The sequence below is a fragment of the Tachypleus tridentatus genome, chromosome 11 (assembly GCF_004210375.1).
Source record: "Tachypleus tridentatus isolate NWPU-2018 chromosome 11, ASM421037v1, whole genome shotgun sequence".
Lineage (NCBI taxonomy): Eukaryota > Metazoa > Arthropoda > Merostomata > Xiphosura > Limulidae > Tachypleus > Tachypleus tridentatus.
In genome coordinates this window covers 43,476,806-43,492,588 of record NC_134835.1, presented here as the reverse complement: position 1 = coordinate 43,492,588, position 15,783 = coordinate 43,476,806, and the positions used below count along the sequence as shown (strand labels likewise).

General features: G+C 29.0%; 1 protein-coding gene across 5 annotated transcripts in view; it reads left to right on the top strand.

Moving 5' to 3' along the window:
• LOC143232049 (survival motor neuron protein-like) overlaps positions 1-15,783 on the top strand; it is a 44,253-nt gene that overhangs the window by 17,457 nt on the left and 11,013 nt on the right. For 4 of the 5 annotated variants that reach the window (XR_013017354.1, XM_076467064.1, XM_076467065.1 and 1 more), the window contains exon 2: positions 13,196-13,429. The exons of the other annotated variant lie outside the window; for it this stretch is intronic. Coding sequence is in view for 3 of the 4 variants with exons in the window: in XM_076467064.1 (XP_076323179.1) it covers positions 13,196-13,429 (234 nt within the window). In the remaining variant the exon portion in view is untranslated. The remainder of the gene's footprint in view (positions 1-13,195; positions 13,430-15,783) is intronic. 5 annotated transcript variants of the gene reach the window in all.

The window sequence follows — 15,783 nt, the reverse complement described above, 5'->3', positions numbered from 1 at the left end:
ATAATGTTTTTAATTTTTTAATGGCCATTAACCTTTTTAATCTCATTTAAGTGTTGCATATTTATTCATTACACCTTTTTTAATTGTGGTTTCTTTTTTACAGTTTTAATCTCTCTCCTTCAAGTTGACATTGGACAATGGCCAGAACATTAAATAACTCGACACCAGGACTGGAAAGGCCAACTTCAGGTGACTAACGCTCCTGTTTGAACTATCCGTTTGAACTACTCGTTAGTCATCCTGGCGAAGTTGTTATTATACTTTTGCTGCATATCATTTCACACTTTTACTGCTTAACTTTTTAGTACTGGCCATATTGACTCATAACCCGAAACCAGGACTGGAAAGACCAACTTCAGGTGACTGACGGTGGTTTTTATACTTACCTGTTAGTCTTCCTGGCGGGTTACGATCATTACCATTCTGCTACAGGTAGTTCTTTACAACTTTGTTGACTGGATGTCAACATTGGTTTTTATGCCATTTTCTGTTTTAATTGCCATTTTGCTTTTATCTTCAATTACTTTTACAAATTTTACTCCATTTACTTGACTTTTATCTTTTTACTGGACATTTGGCTACTCATTATTACGATTTTGTGGAGTATCTTTTAAAACTTTTATTCTTTTACATTTTGATAATAGCTGCTGTGACACATAACCCGGAACCAGGACTGGAAAGGCCAACTTCAGGTGATTGACGGTGGTTCTTGAACTTACCTGTTAGTCTTCCTGGCGGGTTATGATCATTAACATTTTGCTAGAGTAAATATTTTACAACTTTGAAGACTGGATGTCACCATTGGTTTTTACACCATTTTCTGTTTTAATTGCCATTTTGCTTTTATCTTCAATTACTTTTACAAATTTTACTCCATTTACTTGACTTTTATCTTTTTACTGGACATTTGGCTACTCATTATTACGATTTTGCGGAGTATCTTTTAAAACTTTTATTCTTTTACATTTTGATAATAGCTGCTGTGACACATAACCCGGAACCAGGACTGGAAAGGCCAACTTCAGGTGATTGACGGTGGTTCTTGAACTTACCTGTTAGTCTTCCTGGCGGGTTATGATCATTACCTTTTTGCTAGAGTAAATACCTTACAACTTCTTATACTCTGCCTTCTATCTTAACATTGTAGACTAGGTGTCAACATTGGTTTTATATTTTTTTTTTGTTTTACCTTCATTTCCATTTATGTCTATTACTACATTTATTTATTTATTTTTACATTTTTACCGAATGTCTGGCACAGATAGCCTCGCTGCTTTGTCCCACAAAACACTAAATCAATCAATCAATCAACTATTAAATGTCTTATTGGTGTTAGTCCAAATCAGTTTTTGGTGTAAGTCCATTCCTGTTTCAGAATTTGGATAAGACTGATTTTGTTAGTTTACCTTGCACCTCCATGTGTGTCTTGAATTTCAAATAAATATGAGAAGTTGTGTCATCTATGAAAAAAATGGAGAATGTGCAGATGTGTGATCGTTGAAAACGTAGTACGATGTATAGAATAGATGTAACTGAAAGACTGCTAACAGATATATTTATATATAACCTAAAAATGTTTGTTTGATATCCTCCATGCACAAAATGTCCTGCAACAACTGAGCACAAAGATTGTAGTGAGAACGAATAGTTTCCTTTACTTTTTGATTTATTGTTTTGTATTTTAGGAAAAATAAGTTTAATAATTTATTTCTAAATTGTAACAAACTACACATACATATCTATAATGTATAATAATCGAAGTGTGACTGTCTACTACAAAATACTAGTCCACGAAAACACAGCTAAGAGAGGGAAGACTAAAGGTCTGTTTTATGTTATTGGATATGTAACATGAGTGCATGTGCACTGCATCAATGCAAGTTATGTAATATTAGCCAGGCATAACTGGAAGTATAATAAAAAAATAATAAATGTATATGTAGATATATAACATTATGAGACTTAAGCCACATTGACTAAACATTTTCATGATATAATATATAGTCATTCTAGTCATTATGTTATTGGATACATGACCTGAGTGCTACATCAATGCAGCTGATGTAATTTTAGCCAGGCACAACTGGAAGGTCAATATAATAAAAAATAACAAACATGTTTGTAAATATATAGCTTTATCAGACTAAAGCTACTTAAACTAAACATTTGTATTTTTGTGCTACAATATGTAGTTATTCTAACAGGAAAAAAAATTTAATATATATATTTTTTTTTTGTGATGTTTACGAGGTTGGTTAAGTGACCGACCCCACATAGTTAGAGTATAGAAAATAACATCAAATATAAAGTCTTACTGAAAACAAATGCCTGAAATGTATTTAAGAGGTTTTAGAGATTATGCAAATAATATTTGAGATTTTGGGATGAAAAATAGATTTTAATAATAATATAAAATCACTTTTCACTCAGAGTAGTAACAAAACAAACTATTTTCACAAACAAATCTTTAGTAAAAATATTTCATCAAAAAATATTATTTTTTGTATACAAAATATTTTTAATATTTACTATAAAGCTGCCAAATCTTGTGAAGAATACACATGCTGTATGAGAAGTTATAATGTAAATCCTTAATATGTGCATATGTGTAAACGAAGTTGTGTATTTTACTCAGTCTATAGTGAAAGGGCTAAAAGTACTGCTTGTGAACATGAGAAATTTTTATTATATTTACAAAACAATCATTAAAAATCAGATAAAATTGTGTTTTCTAACTGTGGTAGAGTAATTAAATATCTTGATGACTCAGGTCTTTCTTAAATATTATTTTCATGTTTATCCCATTCAAATAATGCTCAAGAATAAATTAGCTAGCTAGCTATTTAGTCATTTGTTATTGCAGTTGTAATATGTTTTAAATAAAAAACATTTTATCGTTATTGGTAACTGGAGAACATGTTTTCATAATTTAATTATCAATCTGTTTGATGTACATATGTTGCAAAGGAAGAAAATGACTACACTGTGGTTATTTAGTTAAAATTTGTCAAGTAGGAAATGTCCAGTTTATCTTTAAAAAATTAGATTTAGAAAAACGTTTTTTTAATAAACTGCACAAATGGCAAGTTTAAGTCTGTGATATTAACTGAAGGGTAATTTGAAAGTTTATTAAAAAAACAAGTGAAATGAAGTTAGAAAGATTAATACCATGCTAGAATACAGCAGTGGTTGTAAAAGCTAACACACATCTGTTTTTTATTTGTTTTTGCTTGTATGGGGGAAGGTGGGTGCATATTAATTGATTAACATGTACTGCTACAATTGCCTAGTTGTACTTGCTAGTGATGTAGCTGTCTTAAACATATGTTAAGGCCGAGTAGTTTGTATGATATACATGTCATATAACTTGATTTATTTTCATTTTCTCTCTTTCACTTTTATTGACAAAAACACGTGAAACATAAGTTCACCCAGTGTCGTGACATTAATTAATATTAAAATTTCAGATTAATGTCTGAAATGTGTTTCAAATCACTCACTTGGAGCCCATCACAACTTTGAAGAGAAATTGTAAATAACAAATTGCATTATAAGGTGTATCTTTTTTAAGTGTTTTCAACAGTAATGTTTTTTACATTTTTTATCAGGAAGTAATTTCAAAGAAAAATAAGAATCAAGTTTGAGAAGATGAAAAAATAACTGGAAGAAAAAATAACAAGAAAAGAGGAAAAGGGTAGCAAAAACAAAAAGTGAGCTGCTGTACATGTTTAATAAATTTCAAATAAGAAATTACCTTATCTCTACTTGTGTTAAAAACAGTGATGATAAATAGTAACTTCACAAAATGTACCTTAAGCAACTTATTCAAAAAATGTTTTTACACATTAAATTAACAAGTTTTAAAGACATCTATTACACATCATTTAAAACTGTTACTTTAATTCTGAGAAATTTGTTCTTGTGTATGTTTTACTAGGTACAGAGTATTACTAGTGACAAACAGAAGGTTAAATATGTGTGGTGTTTATCTTACTACTCTTACTGTAGAAGTTTTACCTCAGAACTGCTTTCAGTATTGGTAAAGGTAATTCATCTTCAGAAATTTATATTGATTTTAGAATAGTGAACTTTGGTGTAGATAACTGATTTTCAGTGCAAACTGGGATGCATGAGACAGAAGAGACATATATCTTTACTTAAGTTATAATTATTATTGCAAGTAGAAATCCTATGCTAAATGTCATTTTCATTTAAACAGTGACTCAAAATATGTATAAGATATTTTTAATTGAGTGCAGGTATCATACTTTAGTAACTTGGTATTCATTGAGCTGCCTCAATAAACAAATTCTGTAGTAGTCTTAGTTTTGAATGGATGTCATAAATAACTCCTGGATACTTAGATGAGGATATCTGGTTTGTAACAAGGCAGTTTAAGTTATTGTTATATGTTATATTAGTATTTTCAAAATACAGTAACTTTTTCACACAAATAAGCTGTGAATGAAGTGCTTTTAAGTGAAGGATATTTCTGTCTATTATTAGTAAACTGCTGTTCCTTTCAAATTGGAATTTCAAAATTTGATTTTAATTTGTTATTAAGATCATTGATATTTATGAATATCAAAAACCAAATTATCTATATTTATTGTAATCACAGAAAAATAAGAATAAATAATAACTCATAATAATTGCCTTTGCCTTTAACATTTTTTACTTCTCCATGTTTGGATATTGAATTTATCTACATTTATACATACACAAGGTGCCTAGTTTGGTAAAAGATAACAAAGTAACATGTTTAAATAATGAATTTATTCTGTTCTGTTTTTCTGTGACATTTCAGACATTTTTCAGGAAGTAAATACCATGTGACATAGAAACTGACTATTTTGTGGTTAATATAAGAAACCTATTTTTTACTGGGTTGGATATTGCTGCAGCATATACTACACTGTTTTTAAAATAAAATGATGTATTTTTGTCCATTGTCTGTTTCCATTTTTAGTTTCACATTTGTTCTCACTGGCATCACATCAACAAGCTTAGCTGGATTTTGAGGCTCTTATCACATAGTTAGAAAGCCAGAAAAATTATGATAATTATTGGAGATGTGTAATTCATCCATGTAATTTTTCTTTATTTTCTGATGTACATCATATAATAACAATTACTAAGTTAGATAAGGTAAGATAAAGAGAAACAATAATAAACATTATTTACCAGATTTTTCTCATTGTTATGTAATTTGATGAGGTAATTTAAGCTTTGAGTTTCCAAGTAACTTACTACTTGTATGTGATGGGATTATTAGTTGGAGGCAGTTCAAAGGGCAATAAAATTTGAGTAAAAACAGATGTCTACTGTTTTAGTATAAATGTAGTTTGATGTTACATGTGAAGTTGCTTGAGAAGGAAAAATGAAAAGATAATTTAGGTCAAATTGATCAACCTTGTATATAGGGTACTGAAAAGTAAATTTTATAATTACTGAAAAGGTTTTTAGAGATTACATAAATTAGTAAATTGTCAAATGAATAAAAGTATTTTTAATTTTAACATGAAAGACACTTTGCACTTGGACTAGTTAATAAAACTACTTGATAAATTCAGAGGCAAACCTTTATTAACAAGTACCTCATTAAAAATATGTATTTTTTATATACAGAGATGTTGTAATGTTTACTGCCAAATTGTGTGAAAATACTAAAATATTAAAAGTAATAGTATGGAAATGATAATGAGTATAAAATGGTTACAAACTATTTTATATGGTAAATAGTAATAGTATAGAAATGATAATGAGTATAAAATGGTTACAAACTATTTTATATGGTAAATAGTAATAGTATGGAAATGATAATGAGTATAAAATGGTACAAACTATTTTATATGGTAAATAGTAATAGTATGGAAATGATAATGAATATAAAATTGTTACAAACTATTTTATATGGTAAATAGTAATAGTATGGAAATGATAATGAGTATAAAATGGTACAAACTATTTTATATGGTAAATAGTAATAGTATGGAAATGATAATGAGTATAAAATGGTACAAACTATTTTATATGGTAAATAGTAATAGTATGGAAATGATAATGAGTATAAAATTGTTACAAACTATTTTATATGGTAAATAGTAATAGTGTGGAAATGATAATGAGTATAAAATTGTTACAAACTATTTTATATGGTAAATAGTAATAGTGTGGAAATGATAATGAGTATAAAATTGCTACAAACTATTTTATATGATAAAAAGTAATAGTGTGGAAATGATAATGAGTATAAAATTGTTACAAACTATTTTATATGGTAAATAGTAATAGTGTGGAAATGATAATGAGTATAAAATGGTTACAAACCATTTTATATGGTAAATAGTAATAGTATGGAAATGATAATGAGTATAAAATTGTTACAAACCATTTTATATGGTAAATAGTAATAGTATGGAAATGATAATGAGTATAAAATTGTTACAAACTATTTTATATGGTAAATAGTAATAGTGTGGAAATGATAATGAGTATAAAATTGTTACAAACTATTTTATATGGTAAATAGTAATAGTATGGAAATGATAATGAGTATAAAATTGTTACAAACCATTTTATATGGTAAATAGTAATAGTGTGGAAATGATAATGAGTATAAAATGGTTACAAACCATTTTATATGGTAAATAGTAATAGTGTGGAAATGATAATGAGTATAAAATTGTTACAAACTATTTTATATGGTAAATAGTAATAGTGTGGAAATGATAATGAGTATAAAATTGTTACAAACTATTTTATATGGTAAATAGTAATAGTGTGGAAATGATAATGAGTATAAAATTGTTACAAACTATTTTATATGGTAAATAGTAATAGTGTGGAAATGATAATGAGTATAAAATTGCTACAAACTATTTTATATGATAAAAAAGTAATAGTATGGAAATGATAATGAGTATAAAATTGTTACAAACTATTTTATATGGTAAATAGTAATAGTGTGGAAATGATAATGAGTATAAAATTGTTACAAACTATTTTATATGGTAAATAGTAATAGTGTGGAAATGATAATGAGTATAAAATTGTTACAAACTATTTTATATGGTAAATAGTAATAGTGTGGAAATGATAATGAGTATAGAATTGTTACAAACTATTTTATATGGTAAATAGTAATAGTATGGAAATGAGAATGAGTATAAAATTGTTACAAACTATTTTATATGGTAAATAGTAATAGTATGGAAATGAGAATGAGTATAAAATTGTTACAAACCATTTTATATGGTAAATAGTAATAGTATGGAAATGATAATGAGTATAAAATTGTTACAAACTATTTTATATGGTAAATAGTAATAGTATGGAAATGATAATGAGTATAAAATTGTTACAAACTATTTTATATGGTAAATAGTAATAGTATGGAAATGAGAATGAGTATAAAATTGTTACAAACTATTTTATATGGTAAATAGTAATAGTATGGAAATGATAATGAGTATAAAATGGTTACAAACTATTTTATATGATAAATAGTAATAGTATGGAAATGATAATGAGTATAAAATTGTTACAAACTATTTTATATTGTAAATAGTAATAGTATGGAAATGATAATGAGTATAAAATTGTTACAAACTATTTTATATTGTAAATAGTAATAGTATGGAAATGATAATGAGTATAAAATTGCTACAAACTATTTTATATGGTAAATAGTAATAGTATGGAAATGATAATGAGTATAAAATTGCTACAAACTATTTTATATGGTAAATAGTAATAGTATGGAAATGATAATGAGTATAAAATGGTTACAAACTATTTTATATGGTAAATAGTAATAGTATGGAAATGATAATGAGTATAAAATTGCTACAAACTATTTTATATTGTAAATAGTAATAGTATGGAAATGATAATGAGTATAAAATTGCTACAAACTATTTTATATTGTAAATAGTAATAGTATGGAAATGATAATGAGTATAAAATGGTTACAAACTATTTTATATGGTAAATAGTAATAGTATGGAAATGATAATGAGTATAAAATGGTTACAAACTATTTTATATGGTAAATAGTAATAGTATGGAAATGATAATGAGTATAAAATGGTTACAAACTATTTTATATGGTAAATAGTAATAGTATGGAAATGATAATGAGTATAAAATGGTTACAAACTATTTTATATGGTAAATAGTAATAGTATGGAAATGATAATGAGTATAAAATGGTTACAAACTATTTTATATGGTAAATAGTAATAGTATGGAAATGATAATGAGTATAAAATGGTTACAAACTATTTTATATGGTAAATAGTAATAGTATGGAAATGATAATGAGTATAAAATGGTTACAAACTATTTTATATGGTAAATAGTAATAGTATGGAAATGATAATGAGTATAAAATGGTTACAAACTATTTTATATGGTAAATAGTAATAGTATGGAAATGATAATGAGTATAAAATGGTTACAAACTATTTTATATGGTAAATAGTAATAGTATGGAAATGATAATGAGTATAAAATGGTTACAAACTATTTTATATGGTAAATAGTAATAGTATGGAAATGATAATGAGTATAAAATGGTTACAAACTATTTTATATGGTAAATAGTAATAGTATGGAAATGATAATGAGTATAAAATGGTTACAAACTATTTTATATGGTAAATAGTAATAGTATGGAAATGATAATGAGTATAAAATGGTTACAAACTATTTTATATGGTAAATAGTAATAGTATGGAAATGATAATGAGTATAAAATGGTTACAAACTATTTTATATGATAAATAGTAATAGTATGGAAATGATAATGAGTATAAAATGGTTACAAACTATTTTATATGATAAATAGTAATAGTATGGAAATGATAATGAGTATAAAATTGTTACAAACTATTTTATATGGTAAATAGTAATAGTATGGAAATGATAATGAGTATAAAATGGTTACAAACTATTTTATATGATAAATAGTAATAGTATGGAAATGATAATGAGTATAAAATGGTTACAAACTATTTTATATGATAAATAGTAATAGTATGGAAATGATAATGAGTATAAAATTGCTACAAACTATTTTATATGGTAAATAGTAATAGTATGGAAATGATAATGAGTATAAAATGGTTACAAACTATTTTATATGATAAATAGTAATAGTATGGAAATGATAATGAGTATAAAATGGTTACAAACTATTTTATATGATAAATAGTAATAGTATGGAAATGATAATGAGTATAAAATGGTTACAAACTATTTTATATGGTAAATAGTAATAGTATGGAAATGATAATGAGTATAAAATTGCTACAAACTATTTTATATGGTAAATAGTAATAGTATGGAAATGATAATGAGTATAAAATGGTTACAAACTATTTTATATGGTAAATAGTAATAGTATGGAAATGATAATGAGTATAAAATGGTTACAAACTATTTTATATGGTAAATAGTAATAGTATGGAAATGATAATGAGTATAAAATGGTTACAAACTATTTTATATGGTAAATAGTAATAGTATGGAAATGATAATGAGTATAAAATGGTTACAAACTATTTTATATGGTAAATAGTAATAGTATGGAAATGATAATGAGTATAAAATGGTTACAAACTATTTTATATGGTAAATAGTAATAGTATGGAAATGATAATGAGTATAAAATTGCTACAAACTATTTTATATGGTAAATAGTAATAGTATGGAAATGATAATGAGTATAAAATTGCTACAAACTATTTTATATGGTAAATAGTAATAGTATGGAAATGATAATGAGTATAAAATTGCTACAAACTATTTTATATGGTAAATAGTAATAGTATGGAAATGATAATGAGTATAAAATGGTTACAAACTTGGTTTATTTGACCAAGCTCATGTGAATAAGATTAATTAAAAGCAGCTACATACATTTTTGTTACCAATATGGTTTACACACTTCCAATTCCATCTGGAAGGTGCACAAATCCCTTTGGTAGCTGAAATCAAGTTCTTAGGACTTCTTCTTGACAGTAAGCTGACTTTTATTCCACATATTAATTAGCTTAAAGACAAATATACAACAGTACTGAATATGCTTTGCATCCTCTTTTCCACCTCTTGGGGAGCTAATAAGTGTTCTGTACTTAAGATCTATAATTTTATCTAAGAAGGACTGTCAGTCTCTAGACTGTACTTCATCCAGGAGCTTCCTGCATCTCACCAGTCCAGAGTTTGTAAACAAAATCATATGAAGATTACTTCTCGTATGTTTTCAAGTATCTTTAAATTATGTTGCAAAGCTCTAACCTCTGTCATAGAATTTCTCCATCTGCCATTGTATCTTTATGCCTTATTGAGCCATGTGTTTTGCAGATAGGTAGTCTAAGATTTATACCTTTGGCCTACTTACTTAGGCAAAATTGACTGAGATGATTCTGGCATTTCATCCTGCTATAGAATCTTATAATCAACTCATCTCACCATGGATTCTTGCTTTCTCCACTTGTTATTCCTTGAGTCATCTAAAGAACTCAGATACTTCTGCCTGAAAGCACAGTGGCATTTATTTAAGAAACACCTTTGGAGTTACTTTTATATATATATATACAGATAACTCAATATCAGTTGACCATGGGTTCATCTGTGGTTTGCAACAACTTTGTATTAGTTCAACAGTTTCCTTCATGCTCTGTGTTCATTATTCAGTTGTATCTAATATCACTTGCTCTGAAATGTATAGAAGTTAGCACTACTCTAATTGTATAATCTCTACTGACTCTCTTAATACTATGAAGGCTGTGAAACCACTTAATATTAGTTCTCATTAAGTTGTCTTGAGTGTTGTAAAATGAATGTACTATTTCTCCCTATCACTTCTTTCTGTACAGTTTTTTTACCAGCCATTTCTCACCTTTTCAACCATTCCAATCATGATCACTTATTATGCCTGTCAGGACTCTGTAGTGTTAAGTGACTCATACTGACTCATATCGATGTGCTAAGAATCAATTGTTCATTTATTGGATCCTTTGTTTTCCTGTGACTTATCTTCCATTACCTTCATAAGGTGGCTTTGTAAATGATTTACATAGCCTATAATAAATTATCATTACAGAAGAGGAATCTTCTGTAGGTTGCATCTTACTAGATTCATCATATTTCTATGTCATTAACCATCCCAGTTGAATTGCCCTCTGTAAGACATTGAGTGGGCTGGTATGTGGACTACTACTACTAATTTTCTATTTCAGTTCTTACATTATCTGGCAGTTTCCTTTTCTGAATGCTTTCAACTGACCAATGTACCTATTTTTACTACATCTGTTAGACTCTAACAAGTAATTTTCTCAATCATATAGTATTTCATTCCAGTATACCTTTATTTTTTGCTGGATCCCTTCTCTGTTCCACACTAACAACCATTTTAATTATAATTACTATGGGCTGCAACAGGCTGTGTTGAAATGAGGTGTTCCATAAGACTATCTAGACACCTGTTGGATGGTATCACCTTATTATGGAGTGCCACTCATGGACAATCACTAGTAGAGCTAAAGGAAATCCTGGTTGCCCTTGCCTATCATCAGGTTGTATAAACTGGGATCAGTTTACTTTCAGACATGTAGGAAACTTGGTTCACATATTGCACAGATTTCAGAGTACTGTTCCTCAGGTCCCTCCAATGCTTTTTATCTCCCAGATGTTACCAGTGGTCCTTGGGAGTCCTTACCAACCATAGTTTCCTGTTGCTGGAGTGGCAGACAAAAGCTTTTCCTTCAGAGTGTTTGAGCATGTTTCTCCACTCTTGGAGAAGAGGGCAAAGTGGGGGCCTTCATACTTTGTTTTCTCCAAGTGTAAGTAGGAGTAGCACCAGCCTCCATGGGAGCCTACTTGTAATTCCAGTTCAGATTTAACACAAAGCTATCTGGTTGGTGAGTGCATGGCCATTCTATTTTATCAATGTTGATTTCATTTATTGTTCATGGAAGGTGATCCACTATCTTCTCATAATTCTGAAAGTAAAGTGGTCCTATTCTAGGTCCTTGGTTGAGCACAGGTACCATGGAGGCATCCTGATGGATGGGTTCTCTATATATATTTATAACCATTCTGTTCAAAATACAGCAATGGTGTTCTGATGGTGTAAAGAGTATACCATCCCTTAAATTGAGTGGCATCATAGAATTAAACATCTAAATGCAGTTCTCCTCTTCAATTGGATGTGCTCATCTTATCCTCATGCAGATGTTTGAATCCTGCAGGCTGGTTTTTGAATATCAAGAGAGCCTATCAACTTTAATCCTCACACAGGTTTCGGGTTGTCCATCTGTCTCCCTCGATTCTTCCTTCTGTGAATTGGGTTATGGAAAGTAAGCAGTATATTTCTGTTTCTGTCTTGGGCACTCCCTCATTCTCTCATGAGATATGGATGTTACTGACCTCTGAATGTTTTGGACCAGTCCTACAGTGACAGGAGTATATTGCTTACAGTGAGCTTTCAGCAAATACAGGATGACACATTTCCAGATTTCTGGGTCAATGCTAATCCTGTATCATGCCCTGGAGTCTGTGTTTTCCTCACATCCATGATTTTAGGGCCTGAAATGACTTTGATGATCCTTGCCTTACCTTCAAGCAAATGTCAGTACCCAGCGAGGAGGTTTTAGATGTGGTTAACATGATAAATATGAGCTGGTTACGTTTGTGTCTGACATCTTAATTAGATGAACACAATCCTCCTATGGCAGTTCCTGGAGGGGCCATATAGATACAAGCCAACTTTAGTTGAAACTGGCAAAAAGTGTATGTAGAATAAACAGATATACAAGTGAATCACACTTCTGCTTTATGTATTTATATTAATAATATTTTAATATGATAGCCTACATTTAATCCTCATGTTAAGGTTATCAGTTTAATTTTTAACATTTCTAACAAAGGTGAAGAATTGCATATTGTGTTACATAATCTAACAGCTGTTCAGTTTTAATTAAATCATAATAAATGGTTTCAGCTTGAGTTTTGAGTTAAAAGTTCAAATATGTCTTATGAGAGAAGTGTAAGGTAAAAATTATTTTCAAACTTTCTTCACTAAAGAAAGTTTGAAATATGTTTTCTCTATTTTATTAAGCTTATGATATATATAACAAGATTATTGGCAGGTGATAGTAAACATATATACTGTTACTTTATAAATTAGCAGTGGAAATTGGGAGACTACTGTCAGGCAATATTTTCTGAAGATGGACTTCTCTATGAAGCATGTGTTATGAGTACTAATGAACAAGAAGGGACATGTGTTGTTCACTTTCTTGGGTATGGTAATGAGGAAGAAGTTCGGATTGGAGATCTTCTTGCATCTCAAGGAAAGCATGCAAGAGCACAGCAGGAACTTGCAGCCCAGGGTTATTTTGCTGATAACATTGATGTGGAGGTAAAATATGTATACTCAGTCAGTAATTTAAGACTTGTATAACATTATACATTTATATATATTTATTATATTGACCTTTAAGTCATTGCTAACCTACATCACAGAAGCTACAAGGATGCAGCACATGTGCACCCATCTTACTGTATCCAAGAGCATAAAACTGACCTTTAGTCATCACAAAGTTACCTATCTTGGCTGAGCTTTAGTGGGCTAGTATTTTCAGTTATATTTGTATTATCATTACTACAATTAACAAATATGTTTTTAAACTTATTTCTTTTGTAAAATATAGAACTGTAAATAAAGAAATAAAGCAAACAATTATCTCTTCTAGTTACAACCTTTGTACTCAGTTGCTGTTTACCTCAGGTTGCTAAGATTTAAGAAACTTCATACGTGGAAGATGAGAAATTAAATAATTTTTAAAGGTTTTATATATATACATTTGAATAACCAAAAATTTATAAATTACTATATTGATACCATTATAATTTATCAAGTGTAGTAACTAAGCTGTATTTGGGTCTTAAAGAATATGAAATTTCAAACGGGCTAAAGACCCAACTTACCAGCACAAAGTAATACTTGAAAATGGTTGAGAAAACCACTTGAGGGATATGTTAAGCTTTTGATTGGTTATTCACAAGATGTAAGTGCATATAAGGACCTGTTTTCAAAAATGGGAAGAGGTGAGTAGAGCCACTCCGTTTAATTCAGTATATGAATGATATCTCAGCAAATAGAAAAGATAGGAGGTTCTTATTTCATATTCTAGCTTTTCAGTATCAGTAATTTGAGTTCCTAATTTGTACAAAACAATAAGCTTTGTACTTGGACACCCAGTCTGAACCAATGCTGCATTTAACATACCTTGTGATACACAGAAATCAATGTTTAAAAGTGTTTTTTTTAATATTTATTTTTAAATTAAGAAATAGAATAATGTATAATATGAAAATTTACAGTATAATCTACAATTTGATACCAAACATAATGACATAAATTCATAAAATAGTATTATAGTATTAAAGCAGTATTATAATTGCCTGAGAACAAGCTATTTTTTTATGTAATATATTGTAATGAATATATGTGTGTCCATGAAAGATATCATAAGTGAATGTTTTAAAAGTATTGCATGGTATTGTTAACAGTATAAATACAAAAATGCTTTGTTTCTAAACTCTGCCAAAGTGCTTTTGTATCTAAACTTTATGTAGTATTTGTCAACCTTTGACTGTGTTCTTTTAGGTTTATTCTCATTTTGTTTACAAGTATTTAGTCTTAGTGCCAATGGAAGTAGACAGCTTTGATGTCACTGGTTGCTCCACACATTTTTATTTTTGTGTGTTTTATCTTGTACAAAATAATACTTTTTTCAAGAACTGAAAGAAATCCTTTTAATTATTGCACAGAATAAGTTTTTTTCCTTCACATAATTTAATACTTGCATGTTAAAATGTTTAAATATTTAGTATTGTACTTAAAACTGGCAGAAGTATGTGTAACATTATTCTAAAACTGAAATCTATAAAGCTATAAAAATTAATGATAATTATTGGAATTATTATTTAAAATACTAAAGACTACTTGTAGTAACATCATTCTTTCCAAGAGGTAACTGCTAAAATTATACTTCTAGTTTCATTTTAAAGGTATTTTAGTTTAAAAATAAAATTGTGTTCTCTTCACCAGGGCCTGGCATGGTCAAGCGTGTTAAGGCGTGCGACTCGTAATCTGAGGGTCGCGGGTTCGCATCCACATCACGCCAAACATGCTTGCCCTTTCAGCCATGGGGGCGTTATAATGTGAAGGTCAATCCCACTATTCGTTGGTAAAAAGAGTAGCCCAAGAGTTGGCAGTGGGTGGTGATGACTAGCTGCCTTCCCTCTTGTCTTACACTGCTAAATTAGGGAAGGCTAGCACAGATAGACCTCGAGTAGCTTTGTGCAAAATTCAAAAACAAAACAATCTCTTCACCAGAAAGAGTTATTACCTGAGTGTGCACTTCAGTGTAAGTTCCTGAGCATGTTGCAGGCCTCTAACAAAGCTCTCATTCCTACATCTGTTGATGTGTATTGTACCAGTCTGTTGTTTCATCATTATTAAACCATAGCCCCCCCAGCAGTAGGAGGGTGACACATCTTTTATGTGTAGTAGTCACCACAAACACAAGTGTTGTCTTTCCTTTCTTCATTATTAGGTAGAATAATACTAAGTTTAAACTTAACAGTTAGAACTTTCATTTGAATTACGTTGATTTTGATTTTCTTTCAATTCACCTTTTATTGTTAGGGGAAACATGTCCTACTACCTGTTACTGTTATTTAATCCAATGTACAAGTTTCATCCAG